The sequence below is a fragment of the Pipistrellus hanaki genome, assembly GCF_964339955.1.
Source record: "Pipistrellus hanaki genome assembly, chromosome: 1".
In the NCBI taxonomy this organism is placed as follows: Eukaryota; Metazoa; Chordata; class Mammalia; order Chiroptera; family Vespertilionidae; genus Pipistrellus; species Pipistrellus hanaki.
In genome coordinates, this window is record NC_140503.1 from 207,873,574 (window position 1) to 207,900,297 (window position 26,724).

Sequence of the window (26,724 nt, forward strand, 5' to 3'; positions counted from 1 at the left end):
GAGCGCACGTTCACCCGGGGGCTCGGCACTGCCCACAGCAGACCCGGAGACACCCCCCCCCCCCGGGTCCCCCAAGATTCCAGGGGCTCCGAGTGCCTCCACTAAGGCCCACATTGCTCTCCGAGTCATGGCTGAGACCACCTTCTCCGGAAAGCCACACCTGGCTGGAACCAGGTTCTGCCCAGCCACCTGCGCGCCCCAGTCCACTCCCCACCCCCTCAGAAGCTTTTGGACAGGCGATGCCCTGTGTCCTGGGAGCCCAGAGGGGGCGGGACAGCTGCAGAAAGAGGGCTACTCCCAGCCCCCAGGCGACACCAGAGGCTGGTGGGCATGCCTTCCTGGGCACTTACAGCAGACCAGCTCCCACCAGCACCGGCCAGCAGGGAACCAGACAGGGTCCGGCACGGAGCACCGCCTGCACCCGCGGGGAGAGAAACAGCCAGATGTGTTCAGCTTGCTCTTCCTGGCAGCAAACATCTGCTGAGCAGCTGCTACGTGCCAGCCCCTGCCCTGGGGCTGGGGCACAGCAGTGAACACACTGTCTTAGAGGAAAGGAAAGGCATTGGGATTCAAATCTTTTTAAAAATATATATATTTTATTGATTCTTTACAGAGAGGAAGAGAGAGGGCTAGCTAGAAACATCAATCAGAGAGGAACATCGATGAGAAACATCCATCAGCTGCCTCTTGCACACCCCCTACTGGGGATGTGCCCGCGACCAAGGCACATGCCCTTGACTGGAATTGAACCTGGAGCCCTTCAGTCTGCAATCTGACGCTCTATCCACTGAGCCAAACCGGTTTCGGCTGGGACCCAAATCTTAAGAACAAGTTCGGGGGCAGGGGTGGCCTGTGCGGCCCAAGGGTGGCCAGGGGGTAGAGGTGGAGGTGGAGGCTGGAGTCACATGGCTCTCACTCTGCGCTTCCTCACCCGGAGGGTGCCGGGGCAATAGTGCCATCCCTCCCACCCCGAGGGGTGCCCAGAAAGTTCCTGAGATGCTCAGACCGAACGCTGGGCGAACTGAAAACGCCCAATAAACTTCTCCAAGCTGCACCCTCCTCCTCCGCCAACGGGCACCCCTCTGCGCCGAAATCCGGAGGCCCAGGGCAAACCCAGGACCTCCCCAAAGTTCTCCAAGTGCAAAACAGCTCCTCCGGGCATGCTCAGTGCAGAGGCAGCGCTGGGGCGGGGGCGGCTCAAAGTTTTGGGCGGAAGATCCAGGCTCCTCCCTCCGGCTCGGCGGCGCCGGGACCAGGAAAGAAGACCCGAGGGAGACTGCACGGCCGGGGAGTCTCCGGGCTCCGAGTCCGGCGTCGCCGACCTGGCGCTGACGGTGCCCCGGGCTGCGGGCCGGAGCGGTGCCCGCCGGCCGGCGGGATGCGGCCGGGCCGCGGCCTGAGCGCCCCCGATGGCCCGCGGCGGCGCGGACTGCGCCAGGGACGCGCGGCTGCTGCGGAGCCGGGAGGCGGTGCGGCCGGAGCCCGCGCTGCTGGCGCCCGCCGTGCTGCTGGGCGCCGCGCTCGGCCTGGGCCTCGGCCTCTGGCTGGGCTGCCGCGCGCACTGGCGGCCCCGGCACCAGGTGGGTGGGCCGCGCCGGCAGCCGGAGTAGGGGGCGCCCGGGTCTCCCCGGCCCCTGGGCTGCCAGCCTGGGCTCTGATTCCTCTGGAGTGTGATCTCGGGCTCCCCTTAGGGTCCAGGAGGATGCTGGAGGCGGTGCCTGCCATGGGATGTAAACAACCGCTCAGGTCCTCCCGCCTGGACCGCATCTGTAGCACCAGGGGGTTGGACAGAGCTGGCAGGGGCCCAGCCCAGCGTAGAGGACCCGAGGGCTGGGATCCCCATCCGTGGATGTCCGTTCGCTTCCTTGCTCTGTGCTTACCAGTGAGCCCCTCCTGAGTCCCCGCTGCCGCCTGGGGCTGCACTCATGCTTGCATTCATGCATGTTTCCATTCATGCACCCCTACCGGAAAAGTTTGGGGGCACCGCGCTAATGCCAGCCTCTGCCGGGTCTTAGAGCCGCCTCGGTGAGCAGGACAGACCTGCAAAGCGAGGCAGCCACCTGCCGATCACAATAAAGCCACTCTGAATTTAAGGCGGTCTAACGCGTTTTCTGAAATGGCACCCCGGGAATGATGAGGAAAGGAATATTCAGGCGCCGCTTCTCCAGCTGAGCTGTGGCCTTCAGCAGCTCCCAGGTGTCCGCCGCCCTGAGGAGCTGCGGATGCCCTTTGGCCCAGTGTTGCCTCCAGGGCCTGAGGACAGGCTGAGCTGGGGTCCCGGAGCTTCTCGGGGTGCCACCGGGCAGCCTGGCAGGATGTAGCTGCCCCCAAGTGGGAGTGAGAGGGGGCAGAGCACATGGGGCCAGGGGCAGCCCGGAGCTGAGCAGGCGTGACCGCTGGGCGTGGGGACTGATGGCACCGTCCCGGGGGCCCTGGGCTGCGGACTCCAACCTGTCCCCACCTTTGCTTTTAGGTAGACGACGCCCAGAGTCTGCTCAGGAGCCTGGAGTCTAGGGCCCAGACCCCGACCGAGGCCGGCTCCCCGCCCAGGAGGAGGAAGAGAGGCGCGCGGGCCTCCAAGGATGCGGAGGCTCTGGACGTAAGTGGGGTGCGAGGGGGGCCTGCCCAGGGGCACGTGGGCATTCTCCATCCTTCCCCCTCCCTCCCTGGCCCCCACAGGCACCTCCAGACAAGCCCCTGAGAGAGGGCCAGTGGCTTCCTTTGGGGCATCATTTACACCCAGTAACAGGCAAGGGGTTCCGCTTCCAGTTTGATGAGTGACAGCTGTGTACACCCTTGACCCCGGTACCCCAGTCAGGGACGCTGCACCCCTGGAGAGCTCCCCAGCGCCCTGCATCCCTTTCCGGTCTGGCCCCACACCCCCAGCCCCCTCCTGAGGCAACCACTGCGCATTTCCAGCGCTGCCCTGGCCGTGGTCCCAGGCTTCCACACGTGGCCTGGTGCCTGCGTGGCCTCGTGTCCCGCCCTTGAGATGCAGCCAGGTCCTCCCACCTGTCAGCCATTCGTCCTGTGATCGCGTGGCCCGGCGGGGGCTGTGCCCGGCGGGGGCTGTGCCCGGCGGGGGCTGTGCCCGGCGGGGGCTGTGCCCGGCGTGGGGCTGTGCCTGGCGGGAAGCTGTGCCCAGTGTGGGGCTGTGCCTGGCGGGAAGCTGTGCCCAGTGTGGGGCTGTGCCCGGCGTGGGGCTGTGCCCAGCGGGGGCTGTGCCCGGCGGGGGGCTGTGCCCGGCAGGGGGCTGTGCCCAGCGGGGGCTGTGCCCGGCGGGGGGCTGTGCCCGGCGTGGGGCTGTGCCCGGCGGGGGGCTGTGCCCAGCGGGGGCTGTGCCCGGCAGGGGGCTGTGCCCGGCAGGGGGCTGTGCCCGGCGGGGGCTGTGCCCGGCAGGGGGCTGTGCCCAGCGGGGGCTGTGCCCGGCGGGGGGCTGTGCCCGGCGTGGGGCTGTGCCCGGCGGGGGGCTGTGCCCAGCGGGGGCTGTGCCCGGCAGGGGGCTGTGCCCAGCGGGGGCTGTGCCCGGCAGGGGGCTGTGCCCGGCAGGGGGCTGTGCCCGGCGTGGGGCTGTGCCCGGCAGGGGGCTGTGCCCAGCGGGGGCTGTGCCCGGCGGGGGGCTGTGCCCGGCGTGGGGCTGTGCCCGGCGGGGGCTGTGCCCGGCGTGGGGCTTTGCCCAGCGGGGGCTGTGCCCAGTGTGGGGCTGTGCCCGGCGGGGGGCTGTGCCCGGCGGGGGACTGTGCCCGGCGTGGCATGGGTGGTGTCTGCTATTCCGAATAAGGCCTCTGTGGATGTGTGTGTATAGGTCATTGGTTTTCATTTGGCTTTATTTCTTTTAAGTAAAAACGAAATAAACTTCTAGGAGGTGAAGTCTGGGACGGAGACGTTCAAAGTTGGATTCTTCCTGCACCCCCTTCCTGACCCCCCCCCTCAGTCCAGCCCAAGCCTCCTGGGAGCATCGCTCCCTGGGTGGGCCCAGGATCCGGGCACCCAGTCCCGGCTCTGCCCCCTGTTCGCTGTGTGACGTGGGGCGAAACACATAACCTCCTGAGCCTCCGGGTTCTCGGCTTCACGATGACCATGATCCTCGGCTCCTCGGGGTCCCGGGAGTCGGCTGGGCTCGTTCCTGCCGCGGAGTAAGGGCCGGAGCGGCGTGTGCAGGGAGCTCGGCCTCCCCCTCCCAGAGGCACACGCATGTTTTCTCCTGGGAGCTGTGCAGCTGTGCCCAGGCCACGCCCTGCCGAGCTAATAATTGCCAGAGTTGAGTTAAAGATCTGCCCGCTCCGGGGACTGGCTGGCCCGGATGCCCCTGCAGACAGGGCCTCCGAGACGGGGCGCGGGACTGACTGACAGGGCGCGTCCCCCTCTGACCCCGTGTCCCTGAGGCACGGAGACCGAGGTACACATGCCCCTCGCCACCCCTGGTCGGAGCTCTGGAGAAACAGTTCACATCAGCCAAACACACACACGGGCCCCTGGGCTCCGGGCCCAGCCCCGGCTCGCTCCCCTGCGTCCTGGCCTGGCGGTGGGTGAGATGCCTCTCCGTCCCCTCAGCCGTGCTCTCACTGATTTCCCGGATGATGGGGTTGCTTTGGCGGAAGAAGGTTTACATGGAAATTTGCGCTGCCTCCAGGTCCCTGAATGTCCACGTGGCTGCGCCTGGGAGGTTGTCGGAGCTAGGGGGCGCCCTGAACTGTGGAGTCCTGAAAACCACACACAGCCGGGCCCTGCAGGCCGCGGACGCCTGTGCCCTGCCCCGGGCCGTGCTGAGGCCTCTGGTCCTCTGTCCGTTTGCTGACAGGCACCAGGACCGGCCCTGGGCCTGCCCCGAGGGGATGGCGCACCCCAGGGGACAGGCCGGAAGAGCCACAGCCGTCTCAGGCCTCCCGCGTGGCTGGGGTGACACCATCAGCTGGGCCTGCGTCCTCCTGCACAGGCTGGGGCGCCCGCCCGCAGGTCCTGCTCCTGCAGGTGTCCGGTGGCCCAGCCTCTCCATCCTCTTCTCAGAACATGGGTTGCTGTTTTTATTGACTTCAGTGAGGATGGGAGAGAGGGAGAGAGAGAGAGAGAGACATCCATGATGAGAGAGAAGCATGGATCGGCTGCCTCCTGCATGCCCCACCCTGGGGATCGAGCCTGCAACCCGGGCCTGTGCCCTGACCGGGAATCGAACCGTGACCTCCTGGTTCCTAGGCCGATGCTCAACCCCTGAGCCACACCAGCCGGGCCATACTTTTCTCAGGAAGCGCAGCTTTTGCTTCGTGCCTCCCTGTGGAAGATGGACCCCGGAGGGCAGGGGCCGGGCCTTCCTCTCACTGCCACCTCTTCTGTCCTTCTCTCACTCGGCGTGAGGAGGTGCAAGGGGCCGCGCCCCCGCTGCTGTCGCATGGAATTCTCAGCAAGTGTGTCTCCTCTCGCACGTCAGCCAGGCCTGTGAAGTCACACGGTGTTTGTCCTCCTTCCCAGGAGCGCGAGCCGTCCGTCAGCAGCAACGTCACCGCGTTCGCACTGAAGGCGAAGGTCGTCTACCCCATCAACCAGAAGTTCCGGGTGAGACCCTGCGCCCCGTCCGGGGGCCCCGTTACTCAGCAGCGCCCTGGAGATCGGGGTGGGGAGGTGGGGCTCGATGTGCAGTTCAGGGTTTGAGGGTTTGTGGCAGCCATTGTAACAGGGAAAAACGTGAGGCTTTGTCACCGAGCAGCACTTAGGGGTTTGACGGCAGTGTGGCCAGGGCCAGGGGTGCCTGGTGGTCAAGGTAAGGAATCACCGTGGTGTGTGGCACCCCGGGACTCCAGGGACAGCACCCACCCTGCTGGAGTGACACTAGAACAGATAGCGACACGGACACAGCTCCCAGCATCTCCTCCCCAGACCCCGAGGCTCACGCCAGCAGCCACGCTCCTGGACACTCACCGTGCGGCGGGCGCTGTGCTAGGCGTTGGTCATGCATCCGGCATTCCAGCCTCACGTGCTCCAGTGAGACACATAGCACGCGTCTCCACCTCACACAGAGGAAACGGAGGCCCAGAGGGGCTCCCGGCCGCCCGAGGTCACTGCTGAAGGTGGCAGGGCCGGTCACCCCCCTCCCGCCTCCCCGGGATGCAGGCCTTGGGTTCATACCGCGTCGGTCCCCTGATGGTCACGTGCACTGAGTCCCCTTTGTCCTCTGCCGCGCCAGCCTCTGGCCGACGGCTCCTCCAACCCATCGCTGCACGAAAACTTGAAGCAGGTGGTTTTGCCCAACCAGCCGGCCGAGGCGTCGCCCTGCAGCAGCCTGGGCAGCCTGAGCCAGGCCGAGAAGGAGGAGTGCAGCTCCTCCTCCAGCATCCACTCGGCCGCCAGCGACGACCGCTCCCTCGGCCGCACCTTCCTCCGCGTCCACAGCTTCCCCGAGGCCCTGACCTGCGAGAGGTGAGGAGGGCGGGTGGAGGGCGCAGGCCCACGAGGCGTGTCATTGTCAGGGGAGGAAAACGGAGAACGGGGGCCCAGAGAGGTTAAGCAACTCAGCCAGGGACACACAGCCGCCCCGGGTCAGTGTGGGACCTGCCTCCCTCTGTCGCTTGCCATGTGGTATCAACCTCATGAGGGTTATGGGGTCAGTCAGGCTCCGGCCTCGGAGAGACCTCAGGGGACCCTTGGTGCGTCAGCGGCGTGCCCCGGGCGTGGCATGGCAGCTAGCGCGGAGTAGGCGCCTTCCGGGTGCTGGGCCGAGCACCGAGCAGTTTGCTAGGAGTGCTTACTGCATGAGCACGAGGGTCAGGTCCGTCCTGTCCCCTGCCCCGTCTCTTCCGCCGGCGGGAGGGAGCCTGGGACAGGTGCAGTGATGGGCACCTGTTTACCAGCCAATGAACTGATTCCTCCTGCCAACCTTATCAGGTAGAGCTAGCTTGGTCCCCATTTTATGAAGCAAATGTGCTCCAAACCATGACCTCCCGGTTCCTAGGTAGGTGCTCCACCACTGAGCCACACCTGCCGATCAGTGACTCTCTCTCATCCTTGATGTTTCTACCTCTCTCTCCCTCTCCCTTCCTCTCTGAAGTCAATAAAAATATGTAAATTTAAAAAAAAAATAAAGTGCGTCTCAGAGAGGCTGAGTGACTGCCCAAGGCCACACAGGGGGTAGTGATGGGACCAGGTTTGATCCCACCCTCTTACCTCCAAAGCCCACGCTCAGAATCTTCAAACTGTCCAGCCCACGAGGGCTCAGCTTGTGGTCGGTGCCGAAACTCAGTTGCGGGGTCGGGGGGTGTGGGCCGGTCCTCGGGCCTGTCTGCTCGAAGTTCAGTGAGCTCGAGGGACCCTGGACACGGCTCCGGGCTGTGGCATGAGTGGGCTCAGACCGGAGCCCCTTTCCTCGCTGGGAAAGGCTGTTTCTGAGCCTTGGACTTAGGGGACGGCCACCGTCCAGGGTCAGCCGTGTGGAGGGCATTTGGCTGTGTGGGAGGAAAGGGGAGAGCCTTCACCTCACCCTGCCTCTCCCTGCCCCGCGACCGTGACCAACACGGATCTCTCTGGCCCTGGGTTTCCTGCGCCCGCGCCCCCTGTCAGGTGGGCACCGGCTGTCTGCCTGAGCTCAGGAAGGTGCACACCATACCGTCACTTCTCCCACCTGCCGTCTCCTCCGCTTTTGTCCTGGACGTTCGGGCCGCAGTCCCCTCTGGTCACGAGTGGGCCGCAGGGAACTGTAACTCCTTCTCGTACACCGTGTGGCTGGTGGGAATCGCCGCGCTGCAGACGTAAAGTCTGGAGCCAGGACCCGCGTGGCTTGTACTGAGTAGGGACGCCCTGTCTGTCACCTCCCTCCCCCCTCAAACACTCACAGGCCTCCCTCTCTCTCCCTCTCTCTCTCTCTCCACGTTGCAGTGCCGACCTTGACCTGTGCATCTATAACCTCCACCTGAAAGACCTGCTCCAGCTGGACGCGGCGCTGAGGCAGGACCGGCACTTGGTAGGTGGTGAGGCGGCGTGGAGCCCTCAGGGCTCAGGAACCACCGGGCTCTGTGTGCCGGGACCCCCGAGAGGGGATGTGGGGAGGGAGAGCCACCATAGGAAGAGAGCCCAGGATGGGAAGGCAGGGCCGGCCTGCGGGAGGGCACCGGCTTCCTTTTACCCAGAGAGGGAGGGGGTGGGAGACAGAGAGAGAAAGAGAGAGACAGACAGAGACACAGAGGAGAGACAGAGAGAAGGACAGAAATAGAAAGAGACAGAGAGAGAGAGAGAGACAAACAGAAAGAGACAGAGAGAAGCAGGAGGAGGGGGGAAGGAGAGGAGGGAGGAAGATACTGTTGTTTAAACCATTATTTCTGTTGTGTTCCCTTCTTTGGCAATAGATGTTTATTCAAATTTTTAAAATGTGCCTCCTTGACCTCCTTCCGAGAAAGAAGCCTGATGACGAATTCTACCAGAAGACTCTTTCAAAACAAGAAAATGTAAGTCCTCAATCTGTATTTCCAGGTAACTAGACAATAGCTTATTACAACATGGACAATAGCTTTTTACAATACTAGAGGCCTGGTGCACAGATTCGTGCACCAATGGGGTCCCTCAGCCTGGCCTGCGGGGGACTGGCTGAAACAGGCTCTCCGACATCCCCCAAGGGGTCCGAGACTGTGAGAGGGAGGCTCTCGGGTGACACACCCCGGAATCGGGCTCCCTCCTCTCTGTTCTGGGTGCATCGCCCGAGAACCACCGCTGCAAGTCACTGCAGCTCTGCGGCTCCTGCGTTGAGCGTCTGCCCCCTGGTGGTCAGTGCTCATCATAGCTACTACCCTGTTGGATGGTCACTCAGGCTTTTATATATATACACTTTTAACATAATAGAGAGATACAGACGTAAAAATGACAGTGTGAACTGAAAGGGGGAAAATATCGGAGGCAGAGAAGCGCGTGGAATGTCGGTCACGTTCTCTGTCCACGAGAGTCACTGTGGACGTGACTTCTGTTCAGGCTCGGGGTGTTTTTAAATATACGATCTCCCAGGGCTGCAGAAGGATTGGAAGATAGTGTTACAAAAGCTTTTCTCTCTCCAGAATGTAAAACACACCCCCGTGTTCTTTATTTCCTTCCTTCGCCTTTGCAGGATTTGGAGGAATTGGAAAAGGGACTCGGGGTCAGGCTGTCAGACACGGAGGCGCTGGGCGCCGGCGAGTCCCAGTACACCACGCTGGCCGACGTGGAGAAGAAGGAGAGGGAGTACGCGGAGCTGCTGATCGAGAACGTACGCGCGTGGCGGGCGTTTTCCTGCGTGAAGGCCGTGGTTTCGGGACAGTCCCGCCGGGGGAGGAGCGGATGGATGCGCCTAGAACCCTGTTTAATGCCGGGATCCCTGCTGGGTCAGCCTGGCGGCAGGGATCCGCCTCCGCATTGAGCGATGAGAAGGTGTCAGGAAGGGCCAGGGTTTCCAGAGGGAGGCGCTTTATTGTTGTAGCCAGTCCACCTTCATTCAGAGCAGAGGTTGCGCTGGCCCTGTGGGTGCAGGGTGCTGCTGCCAGCTCCTCACCCGCTGGGCATCTCTCCTAAAAGCAGGTCCCAAGTCCCTGAGAGGAGGGCTTCCTTCAGATGTTTCTCTCTTTTTGCATTTTTTGTTCAGGCGTTATGTCTTACACACACGTGCTGTGCTGGCGACAGGGAGTCTGGTGGGCTTAGACGTGGCCCTGCAGAGAGATGCCAGACCAGCGGGGGGCGGGGTGTTTTTTCGGGGGGGGGGGGGCAATGACAGGTGAGCAGATGAGGATCTCTGGGTTTCTGGTGTGACAGACAGGGATGCAGGAGCGCTGAGGCGCAGGGGAGAGAGGAGCCGTCTCACCCCGGGCTAGAAAGGTTTCCAGGAATAAAGGGCCCGGAGAGGCTGCCTGGGGAGGCTGGTGCAGCCCTCGGGGCGGGCGCAGAGAAGACAGCAGGGAGCGGGAGGAGCGGGCAGAGGCAGAGGGAGCTGACGCAGAGCCTGGAGCTGAGCAGGCTGAGAACCGCTAGCGGGGTCGTCTAAGACCATCGGGAAACACAGACATTTACATCACAATTCATAACAGCAGCACAATGACAGTTAGGAAGTAGCAACGAGACTAACGTTATGGCTGGGGTCACCACCACATGCGGAGCTGCATTAAAGGGTCGCGGCCTCAGGCAGGCGGAGAGCCACGGCGCTGGAGTGTGATCGCTGAGAGACGGCCGTGCTCCGAGGGGTAACCCGTTCGGGGTCTCGGGCTGAGGAGCAGTGGGCTGCAGTGCCCGCGCCTGACCCTGTGGGCCTGAGCCGTCTGGGTTACAGCTCGCTAACCAGGCCCCCCCCCCCCTTCCCAGATGGACGCCTTCTGGAGGCAGCTGGAGGGCGTCCAGCGCTGCCTCGTGGACCAGTTCAAGTGCCCCAGCGCCCGGGCGCGCCAGCTGGGGGCGGCGCTGACGGCCAGAGTGGCCACCGCGGAGGGGCTGCTGCGGGACTCCCAGGACCTGCAGGCGCTGGTAAGGCGGGCGGCGGGGCAGGCGGGCCCAGGAGGGGTTTACACAGAGGGGGAACCAGGAAGCTCTAGTGCTGTAGAGATTGCCCAGTTAAACACCTTCTGTGGTGGATGGGGAGCTCTGTGCTTGGGAGTTAGGACGCGGTCAGGGGCAGTGACGAGAGGGTTTGGGCTGGGGGACTCAGGAGCCACGTCTGCATCTCAGAAAGGCCCGATGCTGTGCGGGGTCGAGTGCGGGGGGCCCTGGGGGGGGCGGGGGGAGGGGAGGAGGCTGGGAGACCAGGCGCGGTCCCAGCGCAGAGGTGATGGTGGGTCGGCGGGGAAGGGGCCGGGGTAACGTGGGCCGAGCCAGGTGGCAGGTAACGCTCTGGCGAGGTGGGGAAGGACGCAGGCCTGCAGCTCACATGGTCCACGTGGCCAGCGCGTTGTCGCCGCTCCTCCGGCGTCCTCACTCTCCTTCGACAGCCGCCAGCAATGAGCATCTGCTCTGGGACAGAAGGCCCAGCGAGGCGGCCTGCAGGCCCCGTTCCTTAGGCCTCATTTCCTGCGTGGGTGTGGGGTGTGAAGTGGGGTGTGAAGTGGGGTGTGAAGTGGGGTGTGAGGTGGGTGTCTTCCCAGGAGTCCTGCCCTGAGTAACGGCCATGCGGCAGGACGAGATGAGGTCCAGTTCTAAGTCTGACGCTGGCATCACCCCAAGGTCTCCGAGTCCCAGCACCGGGGCTCTGAGCGCAGAAGCTCTGGCTCCTGTGACCTTGACTCTCCCCGTGCTGTCCCAGTGGTGGCGGCCTCGGCCAGGGCTGCGGGGGCTGCGGGAGGCGTGGCCGTGAGGAAGGCGGCTCTCCTCCTGGCCGTAGGTGTGCACGGAGCTCCTTCCCGAAAGAGCGACTCTGGGGAGCACGCAGGATGCACAGCGCTTTGCGGGTGCTGTCCGTGTCCGCTGCGTCGCCACGGGGGACCCCGGGGTCCCCGTCTGAGAGGCAGATGCGGGCGGCTCGGAGGGGAGCTTCTCCCTCTGCTCGGCGCGCAGTGAGGTGGGTGCCCGGACGCAGCCGGTGGCCGAGCGCCGCCCCGGGACGGCCCAGCCTGACGCCTGGTCCCTCCCCGCAGGACCTGCTGGACAGGACGATGGGCCGGGCGCGCCTGGCAAAGGTGGTCGAGTTCCTGCGGCTGCAGATGCAGGAGGAGACCAAGTGCCGGCTGGCCGCCATCTCCCGCAGCCTGGACCTGCTGGCCGCCCGGGGCCGGCTGTCCGCGCGGCAGAAGGAGGAGCTGCTGACCCAGCAGCACAAGGCCTTCTGGGAGGAGGCGGAGCGCTTCGGCAGGGGTGAGCGGCTTCCGGGGGCCCGGGGGGGCCGGGCTGGGGCTCTGCCCTCGGGGACCAGTCCCTGAGCTGCTCTGCGCTCGCCTGCCTTCCCCAGAGACGGGGTGAACGGGGCTGCCTCCCTGGCCCGCTCCCCTGCTCCACTTCCTCGTCGGTGATTCCGGCTCACGGAGACCCCAGGGTCTCTCGGCCGAGCCACCAGGAACGTGCAGAGGGCAGGAGGGCGGAGGTGCCCAGTGCCCGCCGCCTGGCACCAGCCACGGGCCCCGAGATGCCAGGCGGGGTGTGTGAGGCAGGAGAGGGCACCCGCCGTGGCCGCCTCCCTCTCTCTCTCTCTCTCTCTCTCTCTCTCTCTCTCTCACACACACACACACACACACACACACACGCGCGCGCGCCTTGCTGGGCTGCCTGGGACGTGGCCGGTGAGGGCTGAAGACATCCGGGCACCCGGCTCAGCCCGAGTCAGACCTCTGGCGGGGCTGCAGGAAGCAGTCTGGTCCTCTGCCTGCAGGGCGGGTGCCCCTCCGCGCCCGCTGCCTCACAGCCTGGGCGAGAGCCCGCTGGCGCTGATCAAGGCTGCGTTGCCCGGGCCCCTCGGTCTCGTCGGGCCATCTGTAGGGCACCTGTGTGCCCAGCGAGTCCCCCAGCGGGTTCTGACCCCCACAGCGGCCTGGGTCCTGTAGGACCAGGGGTCTCCAGGTGTCTGAGCTCGGGCCACGGTGACAGATGCTACCACAGGAGCCCGGACCGCAGACGTGTTCTGGAAGCTGGAAGTCCAACTCAGTGTGGCCAGATTGGGGTCCCGGGGGGCCCATTCCCGGCCTGCAGGCGCTCCCATCTCTTCTCAGGCCTCTCTCCCAGCCCCCTCCCTCCCGCTGTCTCTGAAAAGCAACGCGAAGGTCCCTCCTGATAATGCGGGCCTTGGCTCGGAGGACCGGGCTCCCGATGCCGGCCTTTGGGAGCGCGTGTGCCCAAATAATGAAACTAAAATAAACCAAGTTTGCCCCTCCGTGGCGCCCCCTCTTGGTGCTGGTGGAAGCAGCAGGAAGGTTCGGCCTGAGCCGCCTGTGAGGTCCTGGCCGCTTTACCTTTCAGAGTTCGTGCAGCGAGGCAAGGAGCTGGTCCAGGCGTCACAGGCCCGCCAGGAAGAGGGCACGGCGCGGCTCACGCGGGCCCAGGAGGAGGAGCGCAGGGCCTTCCTGGCGGAGGCGCCGCCGACCGCCGACCCCCAGGAGCTCCTCCAGGTGAGCCTGTGCGCGACCCCGCTGGCCTGGCGTGGCTCTGGCCCTGTCCCCGGCAGCCAGCAGAGGGGGCGCTTCTCGGCCGAGTCCTCTGAGCCTGCACCCTGGCTCCTGGTCCGCACACAGTGACTAGGGCCCCGCTGGGCGGGTCTCCCGGGCCTGGGCAGGGTCAGCAGCGAAGTCAGAGGGCGCTGGCCGGTGGCCGGTGGCCGGTGTTCGGGGGAGAGCAGTGAGGGCAGCCTTCACCACCTCCTCCTGGCCGGACATAAGCTCAGTCCGTGGCTCTCCAGGGGTCCAGGCTCGCTGGCCCCTGCCGTGGCCACGTGACCCCGTGCCACTTTTCTCGTGTGTAAACAGAGGGTGAACGTCCTTTTGATCCGAGAGCCGGGCGGGTGGGAGATGTTGGGAGGAGGCGGAACTGCATGTGTCTGCCCCTTCAGCTCCTCTGTTCACGCCAGGCCCTCCACGGGGTCCTGGAGCGGCAGAGGGTGACGCGCAGCGACCTGGAGGAGGAGGAGGACTTCAGGGCCGCCGAGGCCGCGGCCGCGCTCTGCCAGGTACGTGGCCCCTGGTGGGCGGGCTGGAGCCCTCGGGGTCCGAGGGTGCCTGAGCACGAGCATCCTGGCCCAGCCCAGAGGCAGAGAGGGACTCCCCTTGTTCTCCGAGGCCTGAGCAGACAGTGGCCTGCAGGGGGCAGCGCTGGGGGCAGGGAGACAGGAGGCACCATGGAGAGAGCTGGGCCCGGTCTGCTTTGGTGCCAGCAGCTCGGTCTCTGTTAAAACGGGGAGTGAGCTCTCTCCACAGCAGTGGCTGCAGCGGGAGCTACAGGCCGAGGTCAGCCTGGTCCCAGTCCGAGGCCCCCAGCGTCCTCACGGGGGGCGAGGGCAGCACCGGCCTCCAGGCAGTGCTGTGCCATCATAATGGCCACTGCCAACCACGGAGGCTCCCGGAGCTGGGCGTCCAGTTAGACGTGGTCGGCCACCAGTGTGGCCGGCCTTAACCCCCAGCCCCTCTGCGGGATGAGCTGATGGCCCGTGGCCCAGGCCCCACCCTAATGCCATCACTGTCAGAGGCCACCTGACAGGGCCCAAGGTCCCCCATAGCCTGAGACCCTCTTATCCGGGAGGACCGTCCAAGAGCGTGGAGGTCACCTCGCGGGAGCCAGGGCAAACTGGCCTCCCTCTCCACCAGGGCAGCTCTTGGCTGCCCAGCGGCGACAGGTGGAGGTGTTTTGCTTAAGGCCGTGGTTGGCAAACTGCGAGCCACATGCGGTTCTTCGGCTCCTTCAGTGTGGCTCTTCCACAAAACACCACGTACAGGCGAGCACGTACAGTGCGATTGAGACTTCGTGGCCCATGCGCAGAGGTCTGTGTTTGGCCTGGGTGAGTCTATTTTGAAGTGGTTCTAACACTGAGCCTCACTCAAGGGGCCAAAGAGCCCCATGTGGCTCGAGAGCCGCGGTTTGCCGACCACTGGCTTAAGGGAACTCCGCTGGGAGCCTGGGGGTCAGGCCTGGGGCTCCCAACACTCACGGCGGAGGGGGAAGTGGCCTCTGAGCAGGAGACGGCAGGCAGTCAGTCAAACGGACCCATGAACTAACGAGGGGATGGAGGAGGGAGCGCGCACCTGCCCTTTCGGCATCCCGAAGGCGTGTGGTGGGTCCGATGGCTGCGGGGCAAGTGAGCAGAACTCAGCGGCTAAACAACAGTCATTACCTTGCAGTCCTGAGGGGGCGTCCCGAGGGGGCGTTGCTGGCTGGAAGGAAGGTGCCGGCCGGCTGGGCTCCTGCTGGAGGCTCCACGGGAGAACCTGTCGCCTGACTTTTCCGGCTGCTGGGGGCGCCCCCCTGCCTAGGTTCATGGCCCCTCATCCGGGCCAGAGCCAGAGACCTGGTGCTCCCACCTCAGTGCCCACCATCCCGTCTCCTCTCACCTCACTTCCTGCCTCCCTCTCACCGGGGCGGGCCCAGTGCTCCCATCGGACTCACCTGGGCGGCCCAGGCTCTTCCTGTTCACGTGTGTCTGCAGAGTCTCTTGGTCCCTGTAAGGGGCATGCTCCGGGGGTTCACACCTGGGCAACTCAGGGAGGCCTAAGGCAGATAGGAAGCAGTAGGTTCCCAAAAGTACGAGAACTTCCGAGTCCAGTCCTGCGCTCCGGCTCTCTGGGCGACTGTGGTCTGACGGGCACCCGCCGTGTGGCTCTCGGTTGCAGGAGCTGTACCGCGGCACCATGGAGACGTTCCAGACGCTGATGGACGGCCTGTTTCTGCAGACGCTCCCGGGCGTGACGGGCCTCTCGCGGGCGCAGTGCGACTCCGTGCGGCGGGAGGCCCAGGAGGACGCCGCCCTGCAGCTGGGGCGCGCGGACCGCTTCCGCAGGCAGCAGTGGAGGCTGTCCCAGGACCTCCTGGAGCGGGAACAGCAGGTGCGGTGTCCGGGGGCGGGCCCAGGTCCGCTCTTGCTGAACCTTAGGGGCAATAAGGAGAGTTTAGCCCCTGAGCACCTCCTGGCGCCCTGGGGAAAGGGGGAGGGGTCTTGACCAGGATCCTGGTGGTCAGTGCTTCACCTCAGCCCACAGGGGGTCAGGGAAGCCCAGCATTGTCTGTGTTCTGGTTCCCCAGGCACTTTGTTTCCGCGGAAGGAGCCGGAGACTGACCTTAGCAGGGGACCAGGGCTATTGTGTGACATTAAGTGTTACCAGTCACAACGCCCAGGACGAAGCCTGGCTGCAGTGCTTGATGCGGGCTCTGTTCTACTGGAGTTCTGTGTGCAGCGGGCGCCCTCTTCAGGCGGCTGAGGGTAGCGCCCCTGGGGCAGCCACAGAGGCTGGAGAAGAGAAGGCCTGGCCTTCATGCCTGAGACCCCGCCTGGGCGCCTGGGCCGTGTTCTGAGGCACAGACTCCTCGAGGAGGAGCACGGCAGGCCAGAGGGGACTTGTCTTTGGAGAAAGCCGGGCCTAGATGCAGTCCCTGCCCCACTCCTTACATGTATTAGCTACAGGGCCTCCGGCCTCAGGAGTTTTCACAGATGTAATCCAGTTAAATGGCAGGAACACCCAGGGGGAAAAGCCGTTTTCCAAAGCTTGCTAAAATCCGTAGGGAAGGAAGGACAACCAAGCATAGCTAATGCACGAGAGCATGGAAGGCCCTGCCCCAGCTGCCAGGAGGTTCTCTGTGAGTGGCAGCTGAGAAGCAAGTGGTGTGGTGCAGAAATGAACCGACCACAGGATACAGGAGCAGAGAAGGAGGCGTATGCATCTATGGAAACTAATGTGATCCAAGGTGGCATGACAGCCAGTCATCCTATCTAATAAAGAGGGAATATGCTAATTGACCCTCACACCATCGCAAAGATGGCAGTGCCCACAGCCAATAAGGGGGACGATATGCTAATTGACTGCCACACCCTCAGAGATGGTGGCACCCACAGCCACCCTTAGGGATGGGGCACCCAGTCCCCTCAGCCCCACCAAGGCGGCAGACGCGTGGCAGAGCTGGGCCTGTCTCCAGGTGGGCCCGGCTGCTCTGCCTGCCTCTGGAGTCCCTCAGTCCCCTCAGTCCCCCAGCTACCCAGGGCCGCCTGAGGCTCAGGTAACCAGGACTGGCCGAGGCTTGTGCTGCCGGCAGTGGCAGCAGCAGAGGTGTGATGGGGCATCGCCTTCTCCTGATTGCCAGGTCACCTCCCGCCCCTGAGGGCTCCCGGACTGTGCAAGGGGACAGGCCAAGCTGAGGGACCCCCCTCCAGTGCATGAATTTTCATGCACCAGGCCTCTAGTAGAAAGATAAACACTAACAAAGGTGCTGGCACAATGGGTATCCATTTATCCAGAAAACACTAGGTCCCTCCCTCATGCCACAGAAAACTAGTGGTAAATGCTTTACCATGCGAATAGGAAACTGTGTAAGGCTTCTCAAGGAACTCTAAGAGAGAATGTTTATGAAATGAGGGGAGAGGGTTTTAAACAAGACATGAAAGGCAGGTTCCAGCGAAGCCACGGCGGTGAGCGGAGCCCCGGGTGACCGCGTCCCTCTGCCTGGCGTCCAGGTGTGGACGGAGGAGCTCGCCCTGTCCGCCGTGCTGCAGGCGCACCTGCGGGACCACCACCAGAGCGCCGTCCGCTGCGTGCTGGGCCGGCTCGGCGGCCTCAGTGAAGAGTGAGTACGGCTTCCGGGGGGCGGGCCTTGTCTCCGCGTGACCCCACACCAGTCCGCACCCGTACGGCGGGCACATGGATGCCCGCCTCTTACAGGGCGCTGTGACTGTTGGGGTGTTTCTTGGTAGCTCAGTGTACTAGGGCTCTCCCCAGAAGCAGGGCCAACGAGGGGTGTGTGTGTGTGTGTGTGTGTGTGTGTTTGTGCGTGTGTGTGTGTGTCTAGCTGTCTGTGTGTCTGTGCACCTACAGCTGTAGAGACAGAAGGAGGGGTGTGTATATATGTGTGTGTATGTATACATGTGTGTCTAGCTCTCTAGGTGCCTGTGCATCTACAGCTGTAGAGACAGAAGGAGGGGTGTGTGTGTGTGTGTCTAGCTGTCTGTGTGTCTTTGCACCTACAGCTATAGAGACAGAAGGAGGGATGTGTATATATGTGTGTGTATGTATACATGTGTGTCTAGTTCTCTAGGTGCCTGTGCATCTACAGCTGTAGAGACAGAAGGAGGTGTGTGTGTGTGTGTGTCTAGCTGTCTGTGTGTCTGTGCATCTACAGCTGTAGAGACAGAAGGAGGGGTGTGTGTGTGTGTGTATTTATACATGTGTGTCTAGCTCTCTAGGTGTCTGCATCTACAGCTGAAGAGACAGAAGGAGGTGTGTGTGTGTGTGTGTGTGTGTGTGTGTCTAGCTCTCTAGGTATCTGTGTATCTACACCTGTAGAGACAGGAGAAGAGAGAGCAGCTGTGAGGTTGCGATATCTGCGGGTTGGCAGCCTGGCGTCTGGGGAGAGCGCACTCGCATCCCAGTCCCGCTGCAGAAGGTCTAGAACCAGGGGAGCCAGTGGCGTCAGCCCCAGTCAGAAAGCGCCGGCTCCAGACCCAGGAAGAAGCAGTATCTCGGTCTGAGCCCAAAGGCAGGGGAAGGTGGTGTCCCAGCTCAGGGCGGGCAGACAGGGGCAGTGCCCGCTCGGTCATGGGCCTTCTCTCTGCTCCAAGCACTCAGCTGGTTAGACAGGGCCCACCGGTATGGGGGAGGGCAGTCTGCTGTCCTCGTCTGACGCGTCAGCGTTGATCTCCCCCGGGAACACCCGGAGAATGTCTGAGCAGCTGACACCGGACAGTAACCATCCCAGGCAGAGGAGCCGAGCACTGACCCCGCCCCGCCCGCTCTGCTCTCCCCTCCCCGCAGGTCTGTGCAGGGCATCCTGCAGGGCCACGAGCTGCTGCTGCGCTCTGCCCTCCGGAGGCTGGCACTCCGCAGCCACAGCGTCGCCGCGCTGGCGCAGATGAGGCTGTCCGGCAAGAAGCGCCTGCTGCAGGAGCTGCGTGAGCAGCACGCCCTGGAGCAGGGCTCCTCCCAGTGCCTGGACGAGCACCAGTGGCAGCTGCTCGGAGCCCTGGTGAGATGGCTGCGCGGCCCTCGCCCGTCCCTGCCCGGCTCCAGCATGGTAGCCAGAACCCCAGCCCTGCTCCCCGTGGTCTCGGGGGACGGCGGGGGTAGGATGGCCGCCCTGTCAGGGGGGCCGGGGGCGGCCCAGAGGCTCCAGTGCATGCTCGAATGAGAATTGTACTGGAAATGCGTTTGGAATCAGAGCGCAGATGGGCACAGCCATCCCTGGGTAAAGGGAGGGGCCCTGTCAGTGGAAGGGTTTAGCAATCCGCGGGAAGAACGTGTACTATAAGTTACTGGCTGGACTCGAACCCAAGCAGGCTGGCTCAGGCCTCAGCAGGCACGGAGCCATGGGAGCAGCTAGTGTTTTCTGGCTCATTGGCGAGGGTACACTCACACTTCCCAGAATGCTCTGTGGAAAGCAGGCCGCTCTGGCTCTGATTCCCCTCGCCTCCTTCTCTGACTCGTGTTCCCACGAGGAAAGCCGTCCCCAGGGTCCCATGTGTCCTGCTTTGGCTTCGGTGATGTCCCAGATTCCTCCCAGACTCGGCTCTGCTGTGTGACTTTTAGAAAGTTACTTAACCTCTCTGAGCCTCTGTGTCCTGCTCACGCCTAACATTCAGGCTCCCAGTGTTCAGGGACAAGGCGGGAGTGCTTGTGTGCGTGATAGGCTATGGATGGCCCTGGGCATACAGTTGGTGCTCAATAAATGCCTTAGGTTGAAGGTACCTTCCACAGACACCTAGCCAACCAATGGCGCTGGGTTTTGCAAGCCCAGAGGCCCCCGCTTTCTGGCCCGCCTCCCTCCCTTCCCCAGCCTTCCCGGCCCGGTCCTGCCGATCCTGTGCAGGGCTGCAGCGTGGCTCTCCCTCTCCCTGCCCCTCCTTCCAGGAGGCCCGCGTGCTGGAGGAGACGGGCCGGCTGGAGGAGGAGGCGCAGCTCACGCGGCTGCAGCTGCAGCAGCAGCTCCTGGCCGAGGCGCAGGAGGTGGGCCGGCTGCTGCAGCAGCACATGGAGCGGGCCGTGGGGCAGGCGCTGCTGGGGCACACACGGGCCGCCGCCACCAGGAGCCGGACCAAGGACCGGGAGGACTTCAAGGTGCGTGCCGGCCCTGTCCCTGGGGAACTGAGGGCAAGGAGGACTGGGGTGGGGGACGGGCAGAGGAGGGGACAGATCTGGGCAGCAGGCAGACAGTGTGGCCGGACCTGCCCTCAGCCCCCAGCCGCCCGGGGCCAGCCCGAGGCACAGGCAGACCTCGGATGTCAGCTGCCCAGCAGCCCAGGGCCGCCCGAGGCTCAGGTAACCGGGGCCGGCTGAGGCTTGTGCTGCCGGCAGTGGCAGCAGCAGAGGTGTGATGGGGGTGTTGCCTCTCACCCCTGAGGGCTCCTGGATTGTGAGAGGGGGAAGGCCATGCTGAAGGAAACCCCCCTCCCCCCGCTCCAGTGGGTGAATTTTCATGCACCAGGCCTCTATCCTTATATATAAAACCCTGAGCGACCAATGGTGGTTAGCCATCAGTCTCCCAAACTCCCATGGGGACAACTGGCATGTTAGGCTTTTATATAGATAGATTTTCTGTACGAACAACTGAAAACCTACTTTTGACCAGCCCCATGTTATCAACTGGTTTAAACCAACCATGCATCTCTGCCTGCTTCTGCCCAGTCCATGTTGGGCATGGGAGGAGGATGAGAGCTGGGGACCGCGTGTGACCTGCTGCGTCCTCTCCCTCCTCCCACAGAGGACGCTGCTGGAGGCGGCCGTGGAGAGCGTGTACGTGACCAGCGCGGGCGTCGGCCGGCTGGTGCAGGTGTACGACCAGCAGGTCGGCAGGGCCATGCGGGACCACGCGGAGCGCAGGCTGGAGCGCCTGGAGGCCCTGCAGGGTACGCGCCGGGGGGAGCCCTGCTGCTGGTGTTTTTTCCCCAGCTTACAAAGGGCGCAGCGTTCTGGAGAAAGGGCTGTGCGTAGGTGATTAAGAAGGAGTCTGTGGACGAAAGATACTTTTGAGAGGCAGTGGGGGTCAGAGGAGCTTCCAGCCGAAGGAGCTAGAAGACTCTCCTCCTTGACCAAGGACCCTGCTTTTATTAAACACAATTTGTCCCAAGGCAAGGCGGAGATATACACATCAAAGGGTAGGGTATCAAAGGGTTTACAGAGATTGTCAGTGTAAGGACTGCCTACAGCTGTTCAGGTGTTTGGCCAACAGGAGGCAATAAAATGCCCCGAGCTGTCTGGCAGCAAACAAGCATCCTATTCAGATTTGGGGGAAGTGCCTTAGCCGTTTCCAACAGGTAAGCTACCTGAGGCTCCGCCCCGCTGAGCTCCCCACGCTTCACCAGCCTTTCGGTAAAACTTGTGATTATTACACGCCAGGACTGGTTCTCGGCACCCCACAGCCAGGTGAGCTCGGAGAGTTCAAATCTCATTTTTGGAAATGTTCTCTCTTTAGTATTCCATTTCCCATGTGTCCCCTGCTCGTCCCTAAAAGGCTATTGGAAAAGGCACTCGGAGAAGTGTACGCACGCAGCACATTAAGCGTCTGAGGATCGGACTAGAGCAGTGAGATGGGGTGGGTGGGCTCTGTACCCGGGACCTGGCTCATCAGAGGGCCACTGAGTGGCCACTGGTTTGACTCTGGGCCCCTGGAGCAGATGGGGGAGGGCGAGGGGAGTCACTGGTGCTCTGCCAGCACCCCCCCCCCCGGCCTGGTACAGAGTCGACCCCTCCAACACGTCTCTGACCGCTGTGTGTTCCCATTCCAGGCGAGAGAAGGGACAGTTACAAGCTGCGGAAGAAGCAGGAACTCGGCGACCTTCTGCCGGAGGGCGAGGCGGCGGGTGGAACTCGGGAAGCGGCCGAAGGCGTCCACCAGAGGTGAGGCCCCGCCGGGCACACTCGGCCCCTCGCCACAGTTCTCCCCCGGCCTCGGACTGGCCTGTAGGGTCTCCTGCTGTGCGTGCCCTCGGCGTGGCCCTGGCTTCGTTCCTAGCTCCTGGGGCGCCCACAGCCCTGACACCCCACCCCCACCCCCCGTACCTTGGGGTCCTCCCGAAGCGGCCGGGGCTGGAGGTCCGGAGGTGGGTGGTGTATGGGTGGTGATCCCAGGAGGCGCAGTGAGGGAGCCGGAAGCCAGGCAGCCGGGGTCTCCGCTGCCGCCCCGCAGGGACCCGCACAGATCCTGGGGGAGGCCGAGGACTCGCGGTTCCGGGTCAGATGCCTGGGCGCTGCTGCTGCTTCCCCGGGACCCACATGGCAGCACCCGGGGGTGGGAGGGCCGGGCCTGATCGCGGGCTCCGGGGGGCGCTCCAGGCAGCAGCCCTGCCTCGGAGAACAGGGTCCTGTTTCCTCACAGCTGTTAATGGGGGTCCCCTGGCCGCCTGGAGGCCTCTCTCTACTCCCCACACATGGCCCCCACATCCGGGGCTGCAGGCCCCGCCGCACCTGGGGCGCCCTGCCTGCTTCCACCTGGCCTCTGGCGCCGGCTGCAGAGACTCTGCTCTCAGGGCTCCGCTGATGGGCACCTGGTCAGCCAGGGCCTCTCTGAGTCTCAGTCACGGCCTCCGCAGCACCGCCTGGTCCACGTGGCGTGACCTCCTCACGGGTTTCAGGGATCAGGGGGTGGGCGCCCCTGGGGGACACCGTGAGGCCGACTCCCCACGGGAGCACAGCCAGCACCACCTGCAAGGAGGAGGGTTTCCAGGGCAACGGAGGCCGGAGCACTGGCCTGTGGGGTGTCCCGGCCAGGTGTTCCATAGCGACCCCGCGCCCTCCAGCTGGAGGGGGGCTCCAAGAAGGCAGGGGCTGTGAGTCTCTCACTCACGCCTGCCTTTTCAAAACCCGGCACGGAACCTGGCAGCCCCGGGATGCTTTTATGAAGGAGCAAAGGCGTGGATGGGTGGGTGGGTCCGTGCAGGGTGGGTGAACGGATGACGGGTTTTGTAGGATGAATAGGAGTTTGCCAGGCACACGAAAGAAGAGAGCACGAAGCAGAAGCCAGGTGGCATGTGGCGCCTTCCGTGCGCTGCCTGGGCCGCGGCCTGTGGTGCAGAGGCGGCCTCTGCCTTCGGGACTAGAGACTCAGCAGATCGGGCCTGAAGGCCAGAGGAGGGGCAGAGAGTGATGGAAGCAGGGCGATGGGGCTGCAGTGGCCAGAGGACCGTGGGCCAAGGAAGGGAGGAGTCCACACAGCCAGGGAGGTCTCAGCTCCTCAAAGGGCAGCGTGGGGCGGGGGGGGGGGGGGGGGAGCGGAGCGCGAGGGGTTCTCATGTTGGGGACCCACTTGAGGCCCAGCTCTGTGTCCTGCACCCGGAGGGACTCGGCTTCCCAGGAAAGGGGCTGCCTGTGCCCAGGGGAGGGGGGAGGCGATCGTGTTAACAGGAGCACACTGTGTGTGTGTGTGTGTGTGTGTGTGTGTGTGTGTGTGTCGGCTAAGATGGCTTTCTCACACGAAGACGACGTCACCTCTGCTCAGCCACTTTGCCGCTGCGGGACCCCAGGGACCCCCGCCCCTCTGGGCTCCTCCTGATCTCTGTCCTGATGTCACCAGGCCACCCTGACATCAGTCAGACTGTGCCCGAGAGGTTCCCTTACCGCCAGCCTGTGGGCGGAGGGGCCCTCGGGGGGCCGTGGATCACAGCCATTCTTCCCCCGCAGCTGTGGGTGCGGGAAACGCAGGGCAGCGGCCGGGGAGGTGTGGGAGGTGTGGGAGGTGTGCGCGAGGCTGATGCTCCTGGCGCCCGGGCCTCGCTGATGGCCGTCCCCCCCCTCCCTCCCGCCAGGATGCGGGCGCAGCAGAAACGGTTCCTGGCCCAGTTCACGGCCCACCAGCGCACCCGCCTGGACGCGTGGCAGCAGCGGGCGCGGGGCCTGGACCTCCTGGAGGCCCAGCTGGAGACGCAGCTGCAGGTACAGTTTGGAAGCGGCCTGGGCGCTGCAGGCAGGGCTTCTGGGGGGGGGACTGGCCTTGTGATCACAGATCAGCGGTGGGGTCTTGGTCTTGGTGAGGGGCTGCACGCCCCACTCGGCTCACTCGGGACCCCTCGGCCCCCGCCGAGTCTCACCGCTGATCCCGCATCAGCCTCGCTGAACCTGTGAGCCCGGGGACCCTGCGTCCACAGCCCGGTCCTGGGCAGGGAGCGTCCCCCTGGGCGGGTCCGCCAGCACGTGGGCTGCTCCCGTCGGGGCTGATCAGTCCCTTAGGCAGGGCTGCTGGGGACTGTGACTTGTCCTGGACGTAGAACCTTCCGGAAGCGCAGTGCCTGTGCTCGCCCGGGGGCGTCTCATCACAGAAAAACCTCACGGCGTGTGATTACGAATGAGGGCTATAAAGCGAATGGACTGCCTCTGAAGCAGTGGCTCTCCGCCTTCCTAAGGCTGCGGCCCTTTAACACAGCTCCTCGTGCGGTGTGGCCCCGACCGTAAAGTTATTCTCGTTGCCACTTCGTAACTGTCATTGTGCTCCTGTTATGAATCATGACGTGAATGTCTGTGTTTTCCGATGGTCTTAGGCGACCCGCTAGCGGCTCCCAGCCTGTGGGTGGTGGCGGTAGGAAGGTTGGGAACCGCTGCTTTAAAGGAAGTCAGATGCTGGGGCAGCTGTGGGGTGTCGGGCCCCAGAGCACACGCCACCGGAGGGGCAGTGACGGGGGTGACCCCGGGGAGGATGGAGAGGCACTCGGTGATGGAGGCGTCCCTGGCTGAGCTCCCTGTGCCACCGATGTCGCCCCCCGTCCGAGAAGGTTCCTGTGGGGATCCCAGCTACAGATGGGGAAACTGAGGCTCTGGGAGGCTGAGTCACGGCCAGGGTCCCACAGTCAGTAAATCCTGGGACCCAGGTCTGTGTGGTTAGCCACAGGGCAGGCATCACTGGAGTCAGGCAGAAGCAGGCGAGATCCCGGACCAGCCGCTTGGCCTCCGTGGCCTTCCCTGTGCCCCTCACCTCAGTGTTCCCACCTGCAGAATGGGGGTGCGTGGCTGGTGTGAGTGAGGAGGGACAGTTACCCGGCAGGCGCTGGCTCATGTCAGCTCCCTCCCTCGGGGGCCTCTGCCGGCTCCCGGCCTCCCTGGGTGCTCCCAGGAGAATTCTCCTCCACGTGGGGACCCCGTCCTGGTGGAGGGATTCAGGGGGGCCCACTGATCCCCCCCCTTTGCCTTCAGGAGGCCGAGCAGAGCTTCATCACCGAGCTGGCGGCCTTGGCCCGGGTGCCCCTTCCCGAAAGCAAGCCGTCTTCCAGTAAGCGGGGGCTGCCAGGTAGGCTGCAGGGGGAGGCTGGGTAGGGGCTCCCGTCTCCCGTCTCCCACTGCCTGGCTGTGTGGCCGTGGGAGCCGCACTTAACCTCTCTGGGCCTTCGTGTCATATCTGTAAGTTAGGACACCCGGGGCCCCCTGGGTCTCCATGGATCAGTGACTCCCCTTCCTGGCCCTGCTGCTCACCTCTGACTCTGTTTCCCCATCTGTAACTCCTCCCCCTGCTGCAGACAGCTCAGTGAGGTCACCGAGAGGCAGCCTGCTGAGGGGAGAGGCGGGGAAGGTGTGGAAAGACACAAGCTTCTTAAATAAGCCTGGGTCCTGTGCTGTGTTCTCCGGTGCCTGCTGCCTCGGGGCCTTCCTATCAGCCGGCGGCTGGGGAATCCGAGGGGGGCTGGCAGCCCCGAGTTCGAATCCCGACTCTGCCACACGGGCTGTTCGGCTTGAGAGGACACCTGGCCCAGTGGTCAGCAAACTGCGGCTCGAGAGCCACATGTGGCTTGCGAGCCTCAGTTTGCCACTCTGTTGACTAATGAGTTTGCCGGCCACTGGGATAGGGGCTTAATCACAAGGAACAACAGCCGGTTAGTATTGGAATTAAGAGTCTAGGTCAGTGGTCGGCAAACTCACTAGTCGACAGAGCGGCAAACCTTGGCTCACAAGCCGCATGTGGCTCGAGAGCCGCAGTTTGCCGACCACTGACCTGGCCCGTTTCCTGACACGTTAAGTGGGTGTGAGAGCAGTGAGCACCGAGCACATCCCTGGCCCCGAGGATCAGGCTGGCTGGCTGGAGTGAGGCCCAGAAGCTCGCTGGCCCGGGTCCCAGCCGTGTCCGGTCCTGTGTCTTCACAGAGAAGCCGCTGAGGACCAAACGGAAGAAGCCTGCGCCCCGGGACCCCGGGGGGCCCAGCCAGGAGGAGCCTGCCCCTGGGGAGCACCCCTCAGGACCGCTCAGGTACACAGGGCCCCCGCTCAGTGCCCCGGGTGCTGGTGGACCTACTGTGCGTCCGCCTGGCCGGAGGCGGCATCAGCCCTGACGCGGCCTTTCTCCCTTGCTTCACGCAGCCTGAGGCCCGGCCAGCCGGAGAGCGACGCTGAGCCCAGGGAGGACCCCAGGAAGCTGCTGAAGAGAAGGAGCAACTTGTAGTTTAAGGCCTCTCCTCAGGGCGGAACCGAAGGTCTGAATGCCTGCTCCACCCCCAGCCGTGTGAGACTGAGGAGGGACCCACCCACCAGGGGCGGGGTCTCCCCTGTGCTCACAGGCCTGGTGTGGGGGGGTGGGGGGAGTGGAGATGGGGGCTAACGGGCCTGAAGCAGCACAGTGAGCATTTGGACCTGCTGCTCGGACAATCAGACGCCCAGGGCCGGATGCCGTCTGCGTGTGTGTGTGTGTGTCTCTGTGGCTCCGTCCTCGCCCAGCACCTGCCTCCCCCTCCCCCCCAAGCTCCCTTTCGCGCCCTCAGGCTCCGGGGAGGGCTGGGTGTGGCTGCTGTGTCCCGGGTGGGGGCTCGCCCCGCCCCCCACGTCCATCCTGGACCCTGTCCTGGGAACTGTGGGCCGCCGGCCGCCACGGGGATCTCACCTGGGCCCATTCCTGTCCTGGCTCAGCCCGCAGCCAAGGCCCCGCCACTGAGCGTGAGTCTCCGGGTCCCTGGACCCCGACACAGGTGCAGACTGCACCCCCTCCCTAGGAGTGTCCCGGAGTCACCGCTTCCCCAGGGGACGGTGGGAATGCCCGAGGCTTCCAGACTGGCAGGAGCGGTCTTCTCAGCCAAAGTCTGGGTTTCGCGTTGGGTGAGACCATTCTTTTGGTGGCCGTGTGGGCGTCACGGGGCTCTGGGCCACAGTCTGGGGGTTTTCTGGACTGTTTACGACCTGAGTGTTTATTTCTTAAAACCTGAGCTGGACCGTCTCAGGC

At 64.2% G+C, this 26,724-nt stretch overlaps 1 protein-coding gene across 2 annotated transcripts; it reads left to right on the forward strand.

Moving 5' to 3' along the window:
* Nucleotides 1-1,316: 1,316 nt before the first annotated feature.
* EVC (EvC ciliary complex subunit 1) lies at nucleotides 1,317-26,174 on the forward strand. Of its 2 annotated transcripts, none has more exons than XM_084905293.1 (21): nucleotides 1,317-1,580; nucleotides 2,474-2,599; nucleotides 5,467-5,550; nucleotides 6,179-6,411; nucleotides 7,864-7,948; nucleotides 8,331-8,429; nucleotides 9,080-9,217; nucleotides 10,300-10,458; nucleotides 11,562-11,778; nucleotides 12,874-13,022; nucleotides 13,478-13,576; nucleotides 15,231-15,443; nucleotides 17,063-17,172; nucleotides 18,357-18,567; nucleotides 19,449-19,655; nucleotides 20,299-20,443; nucleotides 21,323-21,434; nucleotides 23,339-23,465; nucleotides 24,717-24,810; nucleotides 25,659-25,761; nucleotides 25,872-26,174. In XM_084905293.1, exons 1-21 carry the CDS (start codon nucleotides 1,410-1,412, stop codon nucleotides 25,951-25,953), a joined length of 2,964 nt encoding a protein of 987 aa, XP_084761419.1. In that variant the 5' UTR covers nucleotides 1,317-1,409; the 3' UTR covers nucleotides 25,954-26,174. The 2 variants fall into 2 exon arrangements, with proteins under 2 accessions (XP_084761419.1, XP_084761420.1); XM_084905294.1 differs by having other exon boundaries at nucleotides 24,717-24,792; nucleotides 25,872-26,173.
* Nucleotides 26,175-26,724: the final 550 nt, after the last annotated feature.